The sequence below is a fragment of the Scomber scombrus genome, chromosome 13, assembly GCF_963691925.1.
Source record: "Scomber scombrus chromosome 13, fScoSco1.1, whole genome shotgun sequence".
NCBI classification, from domain to species: Eukaryota; Metazoa; Chordata; class Actinopteri; order Scombriformes; family Scombridae; genus Scomber; species Scomber scombrus.
Genome location: NC_084982.1, coordinates 9,749,031 through 9,767,750, shown reverse-complemented (window position 1 = coordinate 9,767,750; position 18,720 = coordinate 9,749,031). Strand labels below are relative to the sequence as shown.

At 39.1% G+C, this 18,720-nt stretch overlaps 1 protein-coding gene across 2 annotated transcripts; it reads right to left on the bottom strand.

The window, feature by feature from the left end:
• Positions 1-34: 34 nt before the first annotated feature.
• senp7 (SUMO specific peptidase 7) lies at positions 35-18,142 on the bottom strand. Of its 2 annotated transcripts, XM_062431995.1 has the most exons (23): positions 18,000-18,142; positions 17,099-17,187; positions 16,124-16,189; positions 15,910-16,016; positions 13,932-14,186; positions 12,312-12,436; positions 11,728-11,846; positions 11,164-11,494; positions 9,521-9,681; positions 8,175-8,315; positions 8,042-8,075; positions 6,411-6,632; positions 5,576-6,036; positions 5,288-5,415; positions 4,922-5,038; positions 4,696-4,812; positions 4,499-4,594; positions 4,195-4,409; positions 4,058-4,101; positions 3,910-3,953; positions 2,863-2,931; positions 2,625-2,775; positions 35-2,520 (listed from the first exon to the last, which is right to left on the bottom strand). In XM_062431995.1, exons 2-23 carry the CDS (start codon positions 17,153-17,155, stop codon positions 2,383-2,385), a joined length of 3,198 nt encoding a protein of 1,065 aa, XP_062287979.1. In that variant the 5' UTR covers positions 17,156-17,187; positions 18,000-18,142; the 3' UTR covers positions 35-2,382. The 2 variants fall into 2 exon arrangements, with proteins under 2 accessions (XP_062287979.1, XP_062287980.1); XM_062431996.1 differs by lacking the exon at positions 16,124-16,189.
• Between the last annotated feature and the right edge of the window lie 578 nt (positions 18,143-18,720).

Sequence of the window (18,720 nt, the reverse complement as noted above, 5' to 3'; positions counted from 1 at the left end):
GCCTAATGGCCTTCTTCATGGTGCAGACATCTGGCAAAAAACTTAAGACAGTCATGTCTATTTTGCAGCAGATGGCTGAACATTGTTTGACTATGTAAGGTCTAACAAGTGCCTGATCCTGTAACCTGAGTTCCTGGACAAGGGGCCCAAGTAGGCCTAAACAGCAGTGACTCCCTTCTGCCAGTTCACTTACTGTGCTGCATCTGTACATTCCTGGATGAAAGGTGTCAATAGTGTTATGTCAAGCAATCATTTGTGCCTAATGTCATAATTTCAAACACTGCATAAAGGCAGTTATGTGTGCAGACAATCGACAGGACATCCATGAACTTTTGGTAACTGAGGCTGTGTAAGGCAAGTGGCTGCAGCACACTGTACACCAGTGTTACTCAAGAGTCACACAGCGAGGGGATCTGACAGACTGATACAATTAAAACACCTAAGCCGACCATGTAACCCTCTGAACAGATAATATCGGCAAGCATTTTACAGTACAAACATTTTCAAATGAAGACTTTTGGACATGAGCAAGAAAGTTGGCTACTTTGGTCATGAGAAAAGAATTATAAAAAGGTTATTGACATATGTGTGTGCAAAGTCAAGGAAAACTTGTGATACGTAAACAGAAATTAGTCAATTCTTACATAACACTGGCACTTAGTCTTTGTTTTAGTTACTAACCTATAATCCTCGTCTTGTTATGAAAAATAAGGGCAAAGTAGGACAAGAGGTCAGAAGTCATGTAGTACGTCATCAAGGACACGCTAGGCATGTTCGGTACAACTATATCTAGGTTTATGGTTCCAGATGGAAAAACAACAGAATAACAAGATTCATTTGGTCTATAAGTTTTAATAAGCTATCAAAACAAAAGATATTTTGGAATCAGCTCCTGTACATTCATCCAAAACAATATCTAAAAAGACATGGCTTCAAGGACGTCATGAAGTGTTAAAAGAAATATCTGAACAAAAAGGGAGAAAACTAGAAGACTATCAAGACTGATCTCTGCCAAGAATAATTTAGGCAACAGTAGTGATGCACTGCAATGTCCTTTATGGGTCTAGTAGGTTTTACCTTTGAGATTATACTGTTACACACGCCAATGAATGTGCACCCCTGAACCTTCTGCAAGTTGTATTCTCATTAAAAGATTTAATTAATGAGTCAGACTTCTTACAGGATGAACATAAGTAATCTAAATTGTTGGTGGAAAAAGAAAGTGCTTCACGTAAAACACAAAACACAGCAACTGAACTGCATGAAGATTTTTCCTATCAACTTACACAGCTCAGCAACGCCAAATTTGGTCAAATAACGAGCTTCAGTGCTTGAACAGTATCAACAAACACTCAGTAACAGTATCCTAAACATTCATTAGAAATATATGTATACAAATTAACAATATGAAGTTGGATGCATTGATTAATTAACATTTAGATTTGCTCTATTTTTGTTCATTTGTGTAAGTAAAGCTGGTAGCTGGTACCATCTCTGTATTCCGATATGATTTAAGGGTCTAGTTTAGATTGATACAAAGAGAGACACACAGTGTCACAGACACATGTAGGTTCAACAGTTCAGTTCAAGAGGAGGTGAGTGAATGACCGTAGTTAATCGTTATCTGTAGACACTGCCATGTCTCCTATCTGGCAATGAGAGGCTAACAGGATAACTGAGTGACTAAAAAACTCTTTTTCTTGTTCCATGCATCCAGCAAGGGACCACATGATGGGGTGGCTCTTTAATACTGGACAAATCCCAGTTCCTGAGGCTTCAATGGCATAACATTTTTAATTAAATGAAGGAAATTTAGCAAGGAAACTCCCACACATTTCACACTAAGTCTAGGAATTAACGTCTCACATAAATCTCAGCCAGTAAAGAATTCAGAATCAAAACTATGTTGATTTAAAACCAACTGGCAGCAAAGCAAATAAACCCAACTGAAACAATGCATGTGTTTACAGTTTCACTGTACAAACTATGTTTTACAATTGTTAGACTCACAATTTCTCATGATTCTACGTAAAAAACTAAATACAAATACTTCCTTTTATAAAATAACTTGCGGCATTAAAAACAATCAGTAAAAAGTCAAGGGGTGTACAAACATTTGCATGTTTACATATAATCTACTTTCAAACTCTTTCTGGTGTGATGGACAGTTGTTGACTTTGAATTAACTGATGCCTCCATATTCACTCACAAGACCCACAAATAGTCAAAGGTTTACATGTTTTGTTCAATGCATTAAACAATAACATAATAATATAATTCCACTGAAATACTTTCAGTTCATGTTGAAATGTCCATCGCTCAGTATGAGCAGTGATTTATAATGGGTACAGGAATGTGATGCACTGAACAGCAGAGGTGTGTCTATCTGTTATTGTCCAGATTCTGATGTCGATAAAGGTTAAGTACCAGATCTCTGATTTGGTCTCGTTTTCTCCGCACCTGCTGCCGTGGAAACCAATGCTCTAGGTGTAAAGGGAGGTCAAAGTGCACCACAGGGTCCTGAAAGCAGAAGGAGGTGCAAAAACAATTCCTCATTACTCTGTGCATGCAAAACATGTCAGACTATATGAACACTAGAAAAAAAATGCTGACAAGTAGTTTACCTTCAAAAAACTCTCAACATATTGCAGCAGGTAGAGTCCACAGTCGCTGCTATTGTCCTGAAGGGGAACTTTGCAATATGAGCTTTTCATCTGATCAGGACTAAAATCCCTTGATGATCCACGACGGGCCTCCCATTCTGACTGCAAGTACCTGAGGGACAAATACATGCTGTCGTATGTACATTCGTACAACACAAAGACACAGCTACTCACAGATGGTCTCAAGTGTCATACTTACTCGCGCAAGAGTTTGAAGACTCGTTCATGAAAAGAAAGTCTGAGGGAATCCATGATAAGAATACACGGCCTACGGAGAGGAGAGGCACATCTGTCATTTGTGTTTAAATCCACATCAGCCATGTATTTTCCCTCATTTACAGGGGAGTGTGATGCAAAAGCAAACCAACCACACTGAAAGACCACTCCGTAATATGTTTCATATTTTGCATACACAAAGACAAACCTCCAAAACACAGCCAGTCTCTAAACATAGCTGAATTTTTCTGTGTACCTGTATTCAGTCTGCAAATAACCCTCAAGTTCCTCTTATTTAGCCGTACAGCCAAACTTAAACAGCTCATCTGTTTAACAGCACTTGCAGTTTCTCACAGATAAAATCAATGAACAAAAAAATTTTAAAAAACGATGTGAAGTGTTCATTCAAGACTATTACACCAGATATATACTGCAATCCATCTCAGTTGAACGCAGATAATGTGGACATACAGTATCCAGATCCAGGTCTAAACGTGCTTTCTGACTGTACTGTATCCATGTTTGTAGTATCTGTGAACATAGTATTGCAGTAGTATTTAATCATTTCTGATTGTCGCTGCAGATTGTGTGATGTAAATGTGTACCTGTACTAAATACATTGTGTATGGAGGACTGAAGAAAATTATAATAAATATTCCAAATAAAGCACTTTGTACACACACTGAAGCAAGCAGTGGACCAAGTTACTCATAAATAGTACTTGCACTGTGAATGCATAGTTTACCACTTTTATATGGACTTTTTTTTTACTTTATCACTGAGGATCAGGTTGACTGTGTTTGTGTGGAAGCACTTTTGAATCATGCAAAAACTAACTCTGAACACATCTGAGGGACCTCATTTGAAAAACTGTACCAATTCTCCTTCTCATACAGTATCAGTCAAAAGTTTGGACACACTTTCCCTTTCACATCAATGAGAAAGTGTGTCCAAACTTTTGACTGGTACTGTACATCAGACAGTCACTTGTGCCACAGAGTAGCATAACTCAGTGTACCCAAGCACTCACCTCTTGCAAACAGTGTTCTTCTTGTATGTTCGCTCTGTGCAGCTCTATAAACAAACAAAAAAAGATCAGCCAGAGCAGATTTAGAAGAACAAAAAGAATTAAAATTGGTTTACAAAATGTCTGAACACAAAACTGAATTTTTTCTTACCACTGGACCAGGCAGAGTTTCTTTGGTGGAATCTTGAGTATTTTCTAAAACATGAAAACATCCACAACTTTGAGCTTTGCCATCATTTCTACGGTAAAAACATAAATCAAAGTCTTAAAAAAAAAGTCACCACACACCATTCGTTGTACCTGTCCCTGTGTCCAGGTTGTCATTACGGTTTGATGTAGTCTCCGTTTTATCATTTGAGCATTTTGATCCTTGAGCCTCCTCTTGATCCTGTAACTTGCTTGTCCCGCTGTGACTGTTTCCTGTCGAGTCTGGGCCAGTCCAGGCTTCAAATGTTGGTTCTTCCAGTCCAGGAAAGCAAATGACAACTAAATACCAATGAGCCCTAAACAGACAACAGAGTAATGCAATATGTTCAACAGCATACCAAAAACATGTATGAACCATATTCATGTTCATGTATGTGTAACTTACTCCTGATTGACAGGCACAAATAGGAAGTCCTTTTTGAAGATGTCCACGTGACGCGTCCACGTCTTCACCCGTTGATGCCGCCTCTGCCTCTGACAGCTGGTTGCACACCAAAAATTTAAAAAACAAACAAACATGGATACAAGTTTTTACAGAGTTTCAAACATCGTCAAATATACAAAATGTCTCTAGTCACTTACGAGTCACTGGTGCCACCTTCACTGGCATTGTCCCTTCGTGTCAGCTGCTTATAGAAGAAGCTGCTGAAGATGTGAGAGCGCTCGACCACAGCATCAGAGGCATTCTGGAGGAGGTATCTGTTTAAGAGACGCATCAACACAATCTATTCAAGCGTGGCTCTCCTCCACAAACACACAAGAAACCCGAATACACCTGAGGCCTTTTGTTTCACACTGTGTCACTTACTTGAGGTAAAAATCTATGATAACATCATTGAGGAACTGTCCATTGTCAAGGCACTGCAGGTCCTCCATTGTAACAGTGATTCCTCCTTTTAGTGGTGGAGGAGGAAACTGGATCAACCTGAACAGAGGTGAAAGAAAGAAGAATGAGTCAACATACAGCAGATAACAGTTCATCCATTAGTGACGTCAAAGATGTAATGATAGCTGTCCATTCAAGGAGCAACCACCGATTTACATATGATCATGCAGTGGTCGGTAGCCTGTAACAGCCTTAATATGGTTTATTATTTTTATATTCCTACGAGGACTCTGCAGTTCTACATCTACCCCTGCTGCATGAGTAGCTGGACACATCCAGGTTACTTGCCTGCGGGCCAGCCCCTGATGTTTATATTTAGTCCAGCTGGAGTCTGCTTTGCACAGGGACACAGAGTATGATCCTTTGGTTCTACGATGGCACAGTGTGTAGTCAGGAGTGGGTTCTTTTCTGCTCTTCTGTGGGAGGAAATTTATATAATTGGAGCATGTCATTCAAAGTTTACACTGTAGTCATTCACCACTGGTAGATCACAATGACCACAAATATACACTGTTTCCTTTTACAGGGTTACAAGCCAAGAAACCAGTTCCATAGTTCCAAAGACAGACAATTTACCTCAGGGGGATGTTCGAGTTCTTGTTCTTTCTGATCCTCATCTGGTTTCGGTTGCATCCCTGTGTCCTCCTCTGGTGCTGTCTCCAGCTCTAGTTCTGTCTCTTTCTGTGACTCAACCTCCAGTTCAATGTGTGGTGACGCAGTGCTGTCTCTGTCAGAATATGCACTGTCCTGGTCTGTGTTAGTTCCAGGGTCAGTGTTCTCCAGACCAAACAGGGACAACAAGTGGGGGTCTAATCCAGTTCTTCTAATAAGCTCCAAGCTATCATCCAGAGAGAGAGTAGGAGAATGGATGTCCTCCAAATCACTGGCTCCATCTATATTGTGTATTACAAATGAATAAAATGTTTCATGTCCCAGATTTTTGAGACAATCGATGTCCAAGAGGGAGCGAAATAGAGCTCCCTCCATTCCCTTCAGAGGATCTCTCAGAGTCAGCAGGATGAAGGGGCTGGATTTGCCTATTAAAATAAAAGACATAACAAAATCATGTACCACACAGATTTGTGTTGACGATAAAGTGACACATCAAAAAAATACTGAAAATGATATCTGAAATGATTAACAAAAACTTTCTCAACTTTATTTTTATTTGTGAACTGTAAAACCACAAAAATGGAAACATCTGGTAAAGCTGGCAATCTCTTGATGACTGACACTTCCCTGAATATAAGCCATGATATTGTCCTACATAAACATACTGCTTCTCACAAAAATACAGGCAATGAGATTTGCAGTAAAGAGATCCCTAAAGGCCACAGTTCCAAAAACATTTCGCAATATGAGTTTGAGGTACTGACTCCATATGTGTATTGTGAACTTTCAGCAGTCTCACCGGTGTCTGTGGTTCCATCCTGTTGGACACACAGCTTACGGAGGTCCCACTGTATAGCAGCTGCAGCAGTTTCTGACACACAAAACAAAAGAACAGCAGGAGGCAGCTCCTCGCCCTCACAGTGAAGCCCCCGGTCCTCCAGTTCCTCCTGCTCCCAAACACTGTACCTCCTCAGCTCTTCACGCTCCAAGGCTAACATCACTTCCACCTGTTCACTAGTGTCTGAGGACAAGAAAACAGGCTAACTCAGCATCTCACGGAGTTGGAATAAAATTGTTTGAGCTATAATTTCTTGACAGAGCTACACGTAGCGTGCCCATCTGCTGTATGATTTGAGATTTATGTTTCTCTCTGTCTGTGTTCCAGTGGTCCCACTGCAGATGTCTACATCGGTTTTAGAGCTTCTCTGACAAACATCCCACAAACATTCTCTTCTTCTTTTAGTGTGACAGAGGTCAGTTCAGACTAAGACTTAACAATACTTGCTGTACTTAGGCATAGAAGTGCTTTGAAATAAATGTTAACATGTTAACATGCTCACAGTGACAAAGTTAACATGCAGTTTAGCAGGTATAATGTTTACTGTGTTCACCATCTTAATTTGCTTATGAGCCCAAAACACAATGTAGAGCTTGATGGGAATTTAAGTTTTCCTAATATGTGGTCAAAGGGAAACTTTGACCTGATGGAAAAGTCAGGGAGTGACCAATGTTGTTAGAACTCATCCTCTGCCCACCATGGACCTGTGCCAAGTTTCATGGCAAGGCATCCAATAGTTATTGAGATGTTTGAATGTCAGTCTGATGGTGGCACTACAGGAAAGGTCAGGGGGTCACTAAAGGCAACAGGCTTCAACTACTGGTGATCGTGATAATCCATACAAAGATATTTCAGTCTGGACCAAATGCAGTGAACTGGCAGACCAACAGACAGACATGCATTATTATAGTTTCTGCAATATAATATTATTATTATGCTGTGAAAAAAAACAGTTGTGTTGCAGAGCTTGACTGTTGAAATTGTCCTGAAATTCTTCTATTCTGCGGTTATTTAGTGTTTTACTAGGCATGATTTGTTTTTCGGAAACAAACATGTGCTTTCTGTTTTAGAAAATATGTCTACACAAGAACGGTACCCAGTTTGTCCAAAATGTTTACACAACTAATATGCAACGCATTTTTCTTAACAGACAGATTTCCTACTCACACAATCTCATGGAATAACCACCTTAACTCCATGAAGGGCCGATTTCAGAGGCTCAGAGGTGAAAGTGCATTAGGGCCTAAAGGGGTCTAATCCAGCAATGCACAAAGACACTTTTTACTGGCAGAAATAGACCGCTAAGCTGGTGGAGGATGGTGTGCAGACAGCATGACCAAAACAAGATGATATGGGTTACTCTTGGGTCTGAGTTTATACAACCCAGACCAAAGGTCGTGAGCGGGCTACAGTGGTCTTAACCGTCTACAAACAGTATGTTCAGACAAGCGGATCAAGAAATATTTTCTCTGCGGTTTAAGAGACAGGAAAAATTTTAGAGGAGACCAGGAACCACTGGGAACCAATCCAGAAACTCTGGTGCTGTCGTATGAGCATTTTAAACGGCTCAGTACTTGTTATCACAACATTACCTTTTAATGGGATGATGATTTTTTGGTCTGCGATCTGTGAAGGGAGAGCAAACATCTGTTACACTTGATGTCCAGAGGCAATGATATGATTAATGAATGTGAAATGTTCGTGTTTGTAGTTTATGTAGCTTACCATGATGTCTCCATTCGCCTTCCCTCGGTAACCTCCACAGTGCAGTGAGGAAAAGGCCACACTCATGATAGAGTGGTCTTCAGTGGGGATGTGAGAGACAGGCACAGAATCAGGAACATCCTCTAAAACAACACGCAGCAGCTGCAACACACAAACATATATTTTGTAGAAAACAGTGCAAAGAGACTGGTTTGACAGTATGACAAGACAGACAAAACAGTAATTACTGTTCAATAACTAACACAGTGCGATGAGACTTAACTGTAAATCCTAACCCTTAAGTGATATGGTTGAAACCAGAATCACAACATGCTAAGGTTATTTTTCTGATTTAAATATTTTAAAGCTGCTATGTATAGTATTTGAACACTGCTTTCTTTGGTACCATCTAGTGGTAACTGCAACAACTGCACTGTGGTTGACAGCAGTGCACAGAGCTACCTTTTTTTTTTATCACAAGAAAAGTATCGTATTAAAATGTTTTATAATACTGAGCAAACCCTCATATAAATATCTTGTTAGGATGAAAAAAATTGTTACAGCAGCAACTTTTGACAAGAAGACTTTTGACAACTACTGCAGATTCGGATAATGCAGATTTGATCTGTTGAGTTTCAGAAAAATCATAACTATTTTCACATTAGTAAAATATATCAGTGGCCCTTTGCAGGTTTTGCAAATAAGACAGACTTTTCTGTTTTTCTCTTTTTCAGTTTTACCAAATAACATTGCCTATGTCACCTATTATCATTATCTTCTTCCTCTGGCACTGAAGTCAATTTCTCACTCATGTGAAAGACAAAAATAAACTCTCTGTAAATTAGTTGTTGTATTCTGTCTTCTGAACTCATTGTAACATTAAGTATGCAGTTGTGGTCATCATCATCAATGCGAAATTATACAACCAATCATTATGAAAGTAAGCCTAGAAAAATACTACATAGGTTGAGAATAACCTTTATATCCCAAAATTCTTCTCTTACGTGACTCTCCCTGTCCCAGACACTAGACTAAGTCATCACACAGGTGATTATTCCTGTTTGTTCCATTTAACTAGCAGGTCGTAATCAAGACCCCCTGGAGTTCAGTAAAACCTTCGACTCTGCATGATGTCTCTAAAACACTCTTTGTGATGTCATGGTAATCTGGGCATTAACTCAGCTCAATTTAGGAACTGTGAGGTTGCTTTTTGTGTTCAACATGCAGCGCAACGGAATCCATGTAAAATTGAGAAAACTATTATTTTAGGCTGCAACATAAAAAAAAATGTGTGAGGCTCTAAAATAGACTTGAGATTATTTTTAGAGTTATGGATGAAATATGAAACAAGGACACAATCAACCAACCTGCATATCCTGCATGTCAGAATCCTCTTGCTGTTTGGCCACAGCTTCCTGTGAGGATTGTCCTCGTATAACTGTGCCTTCCAAACTGACCAGTGTTTGGACCGCTGGCCTACAGCGTCGAGAAACATCACTACTCTCCTCATCATCACTGGACAGCACAACTAAAATACAAGCATACAGAAAGCATTACGCACATATGGATTTTGTTTGATTATTGTGCTACTGTGTTCCTCTCAAAGACAAGCACACAACTACACACATGCATGTCCTTATTTGACACTGCATGAAAGAAGCATAATGGGCTTTGAAGAAGAACAGGGACAGTAGTAATCCTAGAAAAGACACCTTGAAATAGCTTTTAAGATGCAGGGCAGACACACACAGCAAAAAGAAAATATTCAAGACAGAGAAAAGATAAAAGTGTCAAACAAAAACACTTATTTAGGACACCTAAATCAATTAGTTTACTTTGTTAGCTCATCAAACAGTTGCAGATTCTTAAAGTTGCTGTACACAGTATAAAGGACCCACTACACATGCGCTAGAAAAACCAAATGATCACTGTTTCATGTACTGTGGCGCATGTGTTGTATCTCGCATTCTTGGCTCAATTCTCATTAAGCAGTTGCACCATTTCCTGTTTTAACATTTTCTTGTTGCTATACCAAATCCAACAAGCAAGGGAGCTCTTCTTCTGGCTTTCATGAGGTTGCCATCTTGATTCCTGGTGTACACATACACAGACACTTTCCACACATGGAAAGTGTCTGTGTTTGCATAGCCCTGATTATATAAAGGCCATGAATTGGCCTTAAGACTATGAGATGTGATTGAAAGCTCAGGGAAAAGCTAATGAGTGCCCCTTGAGTTATATATGTTTAGTTTTCAGTTGCACAGACTGTTGTTGTTTTTTACAGAGAACAGTATATCAACTTTGCTAAGGTGGTAACTATTCCATGGCTGTATGGCTGAGTGGTGTCTGCATGCCACAACACTAACTCACATACAGAAAGTTTACAACAATAACATTATGTGTTTTTGATCAACAGAGAGCATTTCAAAGTAAATGTTTAAACTGTAAGTGTCCCATTCAGTACATGTCCCACTCACAATTCTTTAATAACCACATTTAAGCAGTCCTTTAAAAAGTGTATGCTAAACATTTGTGTAAAAATATATATATCTGTGGATATATTGTCCAATTATTGTACTCTCAAATATCAATTCCGTATCAGCCTAAAACATCCAGTATTACTCTGAAACGAGTCTGGAGTACACAGCTGCTTTCTATCTCATAAAGTTTGTATTTTGGGGCATTTGAATAGTGTGATTGGGAGACCTGATGTATCAGCTGGAAGAAAATGTAATAATATGATAGAATATATAATTATGCTTGATCTTCCAAACTGTCTGGTTTCAGAAACAGTGGACAGAAGCCGAGTGCTTAGCTTTAAAATCAGATGCTTCCTGTGGTTCTGTTTGTGTACTGATTAATGCTCAAACACACAACTTGCAGAACGGTATTAGGCTGTTTGAGCCAGTGTTTCCGTGATGATACATTCAAAAAATGATTCAGCTGCAGACTACAGCTATCAGGTTTAGAAGATTATCTGGCATCACTCATCCTGGCTCGATGTACTCACTAGGTTCAGTGGGACTGGTCTTGGTTGTGTCGTCCTGGCTGGACGATCGACTGCGTCTGGGGGTTCCAATAACGTCCGTGACCTCCAAATTAGGATTAATGATTGGGAGTAGAACATCTGTTCTCTCATCTGCTCCCACTGTGAACTGTACAATGCTACGGTCCAGGCTTTCCAAGTCCAAGTCTTCTCCACTTTCTTCAAAACAAATACGTGCCTGGGCAGGTCCTCCCTTTCTTCCGTCTTCCCCAGTGAGGCGAAGCACGCTTTCACGATGGCGTTTGGGACTACCTGTTCCGTTACACTGAGAGCCTGTATCCCTTATTTTCCTCTTCTGTGGAGACAGTATAGAACACATTATATTTCTGGCTTCTATTATTAGTAAAATTAAAGCTTTTGGGCTTTAAAACATACAGTAGGTCACTGCCATATAAATGTTCTGCGATTAATTTATTCAAACATGACAGAGCCATCAAGAGTCACATTGCTTGCATTTTATTTGACACTCGTAGGTTTGGTGACATTTTGAATTTTGCAACCTCGCCTGTGACACTGTACGGTACCCACCAAGCTTTGTTGGACCTCATTTGCCGGATCAGTCCACCTGTCCTTGATGCTATTTGGGGAAAACTCATCACAACTTCCATTATCTTCGGCAGGCTCCCAGCTCACTGACAACCCACAGTCTGTAGACAAAGACACACTGATCAACCCGTTACACTGAAATAAACACAAAACTGACAACTTCACTAAAAGACATTCCCTGTCCACAAAGAAGAGAAGAAAGTGAAAACACAAATGCACACAATGTCAATCATTGCCAAGACTTGGTGCCTACATTACCGACAACGCAATTCTACTTGATTCACTCAACTGTACGGATACACGACGCTAGTACCGGCCAATGTAGCCAAGATGAGGAGTGGACTACTTGTAGTCTTCAACCCTAAACCTGGTTGGATCTTGTGAAAACAAAAATAATTTATCAGACTTTGTGCAGCCCCCTCTGGAGACACTTTAATGTGTTAAATCAGCGGACATTCCCTTTAAATCAAAGGGACATCTGAAAAAAAGCCTCCAGGGAATTCAAGACTTAAACCAACATTAGATCAATAACAGTAAAATACAGTGTTAATGTTGTGTATACCCACCTACAACTTCAGCAAATTTATAGTCTTCTCCGTTTTCTTTGCCGATTATCACCTCGTCTATATCTTTACTTTCTTCTGTGTCTTCGTCGTTGTCAGCAGTCTGTAACCTTCTCCTGATTCTTGACCTGAAGATAAAAAATGAATAAAACGTATGGGTTAGGATTAGTTTGTACGCATTATTCTTGTTTTAAGCCAAGTCACACACAATAGTATACAAGTTTAGCCCCAGGACTTTTATATATTAAAATTGTCCTTAATCAGAAAACATCCGAGACAACCGTGTACATAAAAGACAAATGCAGAAACACTTATTTGAACCAGAATCTCAAGTTTTAAAATTCCTCCGTGTGGTATTATACTCCACATAAAATCTCCATGTTTTCTGCCTGGAAAATAATGTAGAGCCAAGGATGTAAACAGCTGAGCCAAACTTTATTAAAAAGGTAATTCCTCCTTAAACTAATCGAAAACAAATAGAACAAATTACCACCATAAAAAATACCCCCTACTGGTTTAGTCTAATAATTCATTGAAGGATTAAAAGGCTTTATTAACATATGCAGAAATAAACAAGTTATCAATGCAATGAAATTCTTGGTTCCCTATGTCTATACCTGGTGCCGCAAATTACTGTATTAAATATATATTATAATAACAATGTTTAATAAAGTTTTCAAAATATATTTGTAGCAACACACACATACACACCCACCACTCACATATACATAAACATACCAAGGTAGGCAAGGTGATAACAGCTAAGAACGGTATAAAAAAATATATAGTATGCGCAAAATGACAAACAACGTGTGCAAATTATTCAGTGTGTATTACTTTGTTTGGTTTTGTCCTTGTCTTGAGGTCCTGCATTTCAGACTCCTGTACTGTCATCAAATGTCTGTGTGAAAAACCACCGCACTATGACTATGACCTTTCAAGTTTTAAGTAATAAACAGCAGTACCATTCTCAAGATGTTATTATGTATGCGAGCAGTCGATCAGGCTCAGCCAGAGAAAGACACTAACGAGCAGGATTTATGGTGACCAAAGCAGGAAGAGGGAGAAACTGTTTCAGCATCTGCACTGAGTGAGCAGCTTTGACTGAAGTAAATAGGCTGCCATGTTGGGACTCTTCATCTATTGTTGAGAGTGTTGTGGGTTTGAAAAACACAGAATGATGAAGGGTTAAGAGTCAAACAATTTCTTGGCCTGGCACAGTTACTTCTTAAAGTCTCTGCTGGTTGCCTGGCAACCTCACGGCGATGACAAGACTCCAGAAATCAACTGCTCCGGGCCAAGAAACAGTCTGGCACATAACTAGCCGCAAAGCCGAAACTTCACATTTTTACATGTCAGTTTTTGTAAAGGATTAAACTAATGAGTTATAATGAGGTAAGTAGTGAGCTTTATATGGGCTGGTACGCAAATTTTGTTACCCTTGGACGGAGCCAGCATAGCCGTTTCCCTCTATTTCAGTCTTCAGCTAAGCTAACCAGACGCTGGTTGTTGCAATGTATTTACCGAACAGATGTAAGAGTGGTATCAATGTTCTCATTTAACTCTCAGCAAGACAGGAAAAGGCACAGTTCCTACAGTGCCAAACTTTAGGTGTCCTCCTACCTTTTAGCAGATAAGGGGGGGGTCTTCTGGTTGCATTTTGGTGTCATGGTCTTGTTCTCATCATTCCTAGTTTCTCTCTGAGCAGACCTCGTTTCTCTGCGGATCAGGGATTCCTCTCTGCACCGGCCGCTGTCCTTTCGCGTACTTGCCACTTGTTCTCCATTTCCCAAGGAGGGATTTCGTTTTATCCTTTCCATGTACACTTTCCCCGGTTCTGTCTTGAGGACATCTGTCAAGATCAAACAGGGCTTCCTGCTACAGGACAGAACAGATAAGGAATTATTCACGATCGCACTAGAGCTGCGTCTTCTGTGCAACATCGTTCCCCGTCAAGGTATTCTAACTTATCGCTCATATACCATTTCAGATCAGACTTTTCATATGCTGGATGACTGACAGGGAGGGTTTGGCAAGTCTACTGGTGTAGATAAGCAATGTGTGCAGCCATGATAAGCTTGGCCACAGAGCACTGTGCAAAACAGATGCTGTCCACACAGTCCAGGGACAACTTCCGGATAGTTTTATGAGGCATAAACAAATATAGTACACATTAAACTGGCCCACTCATTAGCTTAAATAATTTTAGTATTATAGTAATTGAACTGTCATCAGGAATGACGTGTAGTGCAATTGATTGGTCCAACAGGTTTGTAAATGGTAATTAGAGGAGTGAGAATTTGCCACTTTTGTTACATTGATTAACTTAACTATAATTAAGCATAATTGCTGTTATACAAACTTACCATTGATTTCATAACACTAAAGATTTTAAAACAAAGCAACAAGCCCAACAGTAAAAAGTTCAGGAGCAGTTAACCCACATTCAGCATTATAAAAGGACAACTGCTGTGTAATTACATATCATGCTGCCAATAGTTTTATGCACTCAATAATATTTTCAAATGTAAGTTATCGTGTTACTTCTTGGTCAAAAGCAGCATTAACAAAAAATAAAGCCTATTAGGAAGATTTATAATCAAGCAATTAAAAATGTAACTCCACTGCCATGTTCTTAACTTTTGATACTTTTATTAATGTGATAACCTTAAACTAAGCTATAAATGTGTAAATAAGCAGGCTCCTCAGATGCTCAGGGACCTGGTGGTACCTTGCAGGGTTTCTGGCTCACTAACACAAGGTGTGTCTCCTGGGAATTGTAAGGTGCCCTTTCGTAAATCCTCACTTGGACTGGCAGCTTTTTCCGTTTGGGGAAATCAACATGTGGAACTCTTTACCTACAGAACTGAAAATGGGCCGTGAACGGGAACATTTTAAACTCAAACTGAATCTGTGTTTAAAGAGGGATCAGTCATGTAGTCATGAGCGATCTGGTGCTTATTGTTTTATGAAACTTTTATGATATGTTGGCTTATGAGTTGCTTGTGTTATGTGTTGTTGTGTATGTATTTAGTTGTCCAGGTTTGTGTTGCAATGTTTGCATAGGTATTGTTGAGTTTTGTGTTCAAAATGTTTGTATATGTAATATTGAGTCTTGTGCAGTTTCATATGTATTTTACTGTTGAGTTTTATGTATTTTAAAAGCCCATCTGGGCTTTGGACAGGCATAGCAAAATAGCAGAGGCTATAAATGCTCTAGTATGTGGCATAAATTCATGCTATATATTTGTCCGAATAAAAATAAACATTAAATAGATACATTCACATGAGCTAAATAATAAATAATGTTTACAAATGTTGTATTTTTATATAAAAGGATAATGAATTAAATTGCACTGCTTCAGATGTGAAACTGTTTCAGAAATGTTTAGTTCTGCACGGTCAGAGGACCACTGTGATCACAGCTGAGTCTTAATATTCAGGGTAAGTGCCCCATCTTGTGAAAGTTGAAGAAACTGCAGTGAATTACATAAAATAACTGAACACACCCCAGATCAGTATAGAAAACAGAACATATGTCACTTTTAACTGATGGACAGTCGATAACCTAAAAAATGTGTATGTCTTTGTGTGTGCTTACTTGGCCATTCCATACATGACTGCGTGGTTGTGCTCAAACAGCATGGACACATTTTTTTGTTGTGAGCTGTGTCTGAGTTTGCAACCTGCAATTGTAGTCCAGGGAACCTGTTAAAGTCAAGGAAACAGTATGAGTCTCAAGTATCAAGAGCAACCATGTTACATTCATAAGGTTTGTTCACACAGTCAGACAGAGAGCAAAGATATTGCTGTACCTGTCTTTCAAACCTTCCACAGTCTGATGAAAGACATGTCATGGGGATTCTGAGAGGGTTTTCCATCTAAAATTCACAGGGTGGTTAGTTACCATGCTGGTAAAAAAAAATAAACCACATGCAATGGCCAGAGGCTTCTTTCTAGATGCATATTTAGAGAAAGCGCTTGTGCAAAGCTTGAAACTTTGACGTGTAATCCATTATGTCAAAATTATTTGTTATGTGTAGCAAGCATGAGGTCTCAGCTGTTTTATCAAATGTTATGCATTAAATCAGCGAACATAAGTTAGCAACTACAAATATTTCAAATGTGCTTATTTGTAGCAGCTGCAGCTGAAATGTTTAATCAATTAATCTATTAGTCGACTGACTGATAATCAGTTTGATAACTGATTTAATGATTGATTAATCATTAGAGCTCAGTTTCAGGAAAAGCAACACTCTCCAGTTGCAGTTTCATAAACTTCACATAAACTTTGACTTCAATGAAGTATATTCTATTTTTAGCATTTTGTGGACCAAACAAATGTTACCTATTACCTAGAGAACAATCAGCATAATGAAAACAATTATTAATTGCAGCCCTGGTAGCAGCTTATTGGAGCAACTGCAGAATAGTAGCAGAATGGAGGCAGCGTTGAACACAATATGCATAAATATGTTGATTGCAGTTGCACATGATTAAGCTGCTTTGTGTCCTGCCCACCTGCCCCAACCTCTTCAACAACGTCAGAGTGTGTTTACTGATCAACAGACTCTAGTCATAACAGCGGTCAAAAGAGAAAGCCTGCATGTAAGAGCATGAAGCCATTAAACAGTCCAAGATCACTGTGTGCTTGTGGTCAGCACCCAATTAGCAGCCACGCAGAAATGATCACTACAGTTAGGATCAGGGCAGGTGCATACTGAAAGCTCACAAGTTAACATGTAACGCTGCTCATATGAATTTGAATATAAAACACGTGTCACACATACCAACTTATCCTTGTCAACATTAAATGGAAGAGTTAAGGCTCTCCGTCGCTCCGTCATGATCCACAGTTTGATAAGGCACAGCAAGAACACTAGGAGAAACACAAATAAAACATTCATGATGAATCTATCTCTGTCCCAAATAGACAAACCCTGAATGAAAAGATGGTCTTTGACATCCAGAGTGACTATAAAACCAAAAATATAAATCTATCACTAGTAAATAACATTTTGATAAGTGATATGGGCTTTGTGGGTGGATTATCAATTCATATATTTCATATTTTTATTATTGATATTTCAAACTGTGGCTATTGTATCCCCAGGAAGACATGCAACAAAATGTTGTTAATAACAGTCACGACAAACAAAATGGATAGGCTGTTCCTTAAAACAAGAAATACTGGGTGAGACACTTAAAGGCAGACCACGATTGAGGAAGCAAACACACACAAACACGAAACCGTGCAGGTGCACAATGAGGCACATTTAACAACAGTGATCATCAGGACAAATACATTTGCAACGGTTACTAGTTTTTAATATATCATTAATCAGTCACACTGTTTTTTGCACCATCAGATCCTTGTTATGAATCGTATATTAACTTTATCACAGATCAGTCTGAAAGAAGACGAAAGCAAAACGGCGTTGTTGCACGTTGAATGAAAGACTTGCAACAAACCGAAAGTCACCCACAATAACGTAAACATGCAGGACTCAGGATGCTTCCTTTTTGCTTTGACCCTGAAGTTTATGTTGCAGTAAAAGAGAACAAGTGGATTTCCTCCTGTAAGTTGCTCGAGGAGAACAGAAAGTAAGAAAGCTGCTGAGCTAGCGCTAGCTATCAGAGCTAGCCACGTTATTGTAGTGGTGTGGTTAAACGAGGAGGGCTACAGCTTACCTCAAGCCAGGGCTCCCCTAGAAACACAGCATACAAGAACATTAAAGGCAATTATTTTCCTCTGGTTGTTTCCACCAGCACCGCCAAAGACCGGTCGGCACACATTTTTTCCTGGAGACGCTTTTGTAAATAACAGAGCTACAATATTCCTTAGCAACATCCGGTGAACAGCGGAAGTTTATCGGGAACCAAAAAATCGAGGAACACGGAGTTGTTTTTTTTTATTCTTTATTTATAAAACACATTTACATTAACAGTACATACACACACACACTCACACCTGTCCACACCAGAGGTATATAATAAATACAAAGTATTATATAATACAAGATAAAAGAATAAATAATGTATCATTGGTGAATCATAAATGAATTAAAAACACAGTTATTTTTAATTGCCTTATTATTCTTTAGGTTTATCATCATGGCGCCATGTTGATGCAGTTCTTGATTTTAAAAATGTCCCAAATTTGGTTTGAAGTTTGCCCATCACGTCTGATGAATGTGGAATTTTCTCAATAATAAAAATTAACTTCACCAACAAAAAAAATCTTAGTCCTTCTCATTACCTTCAAAACATATCAAATGTCTTTATCCAGAAATTGGACTGTTTGCCCAGTTTTCCTTCTTATGTAAGTACAATTGTACATATTGTTCCAAGTCCTGTGTCAGTAGGGTCCTGATGTGGTAGTCTTTGTGGCCCTCTTGTGGACAAAGGACCA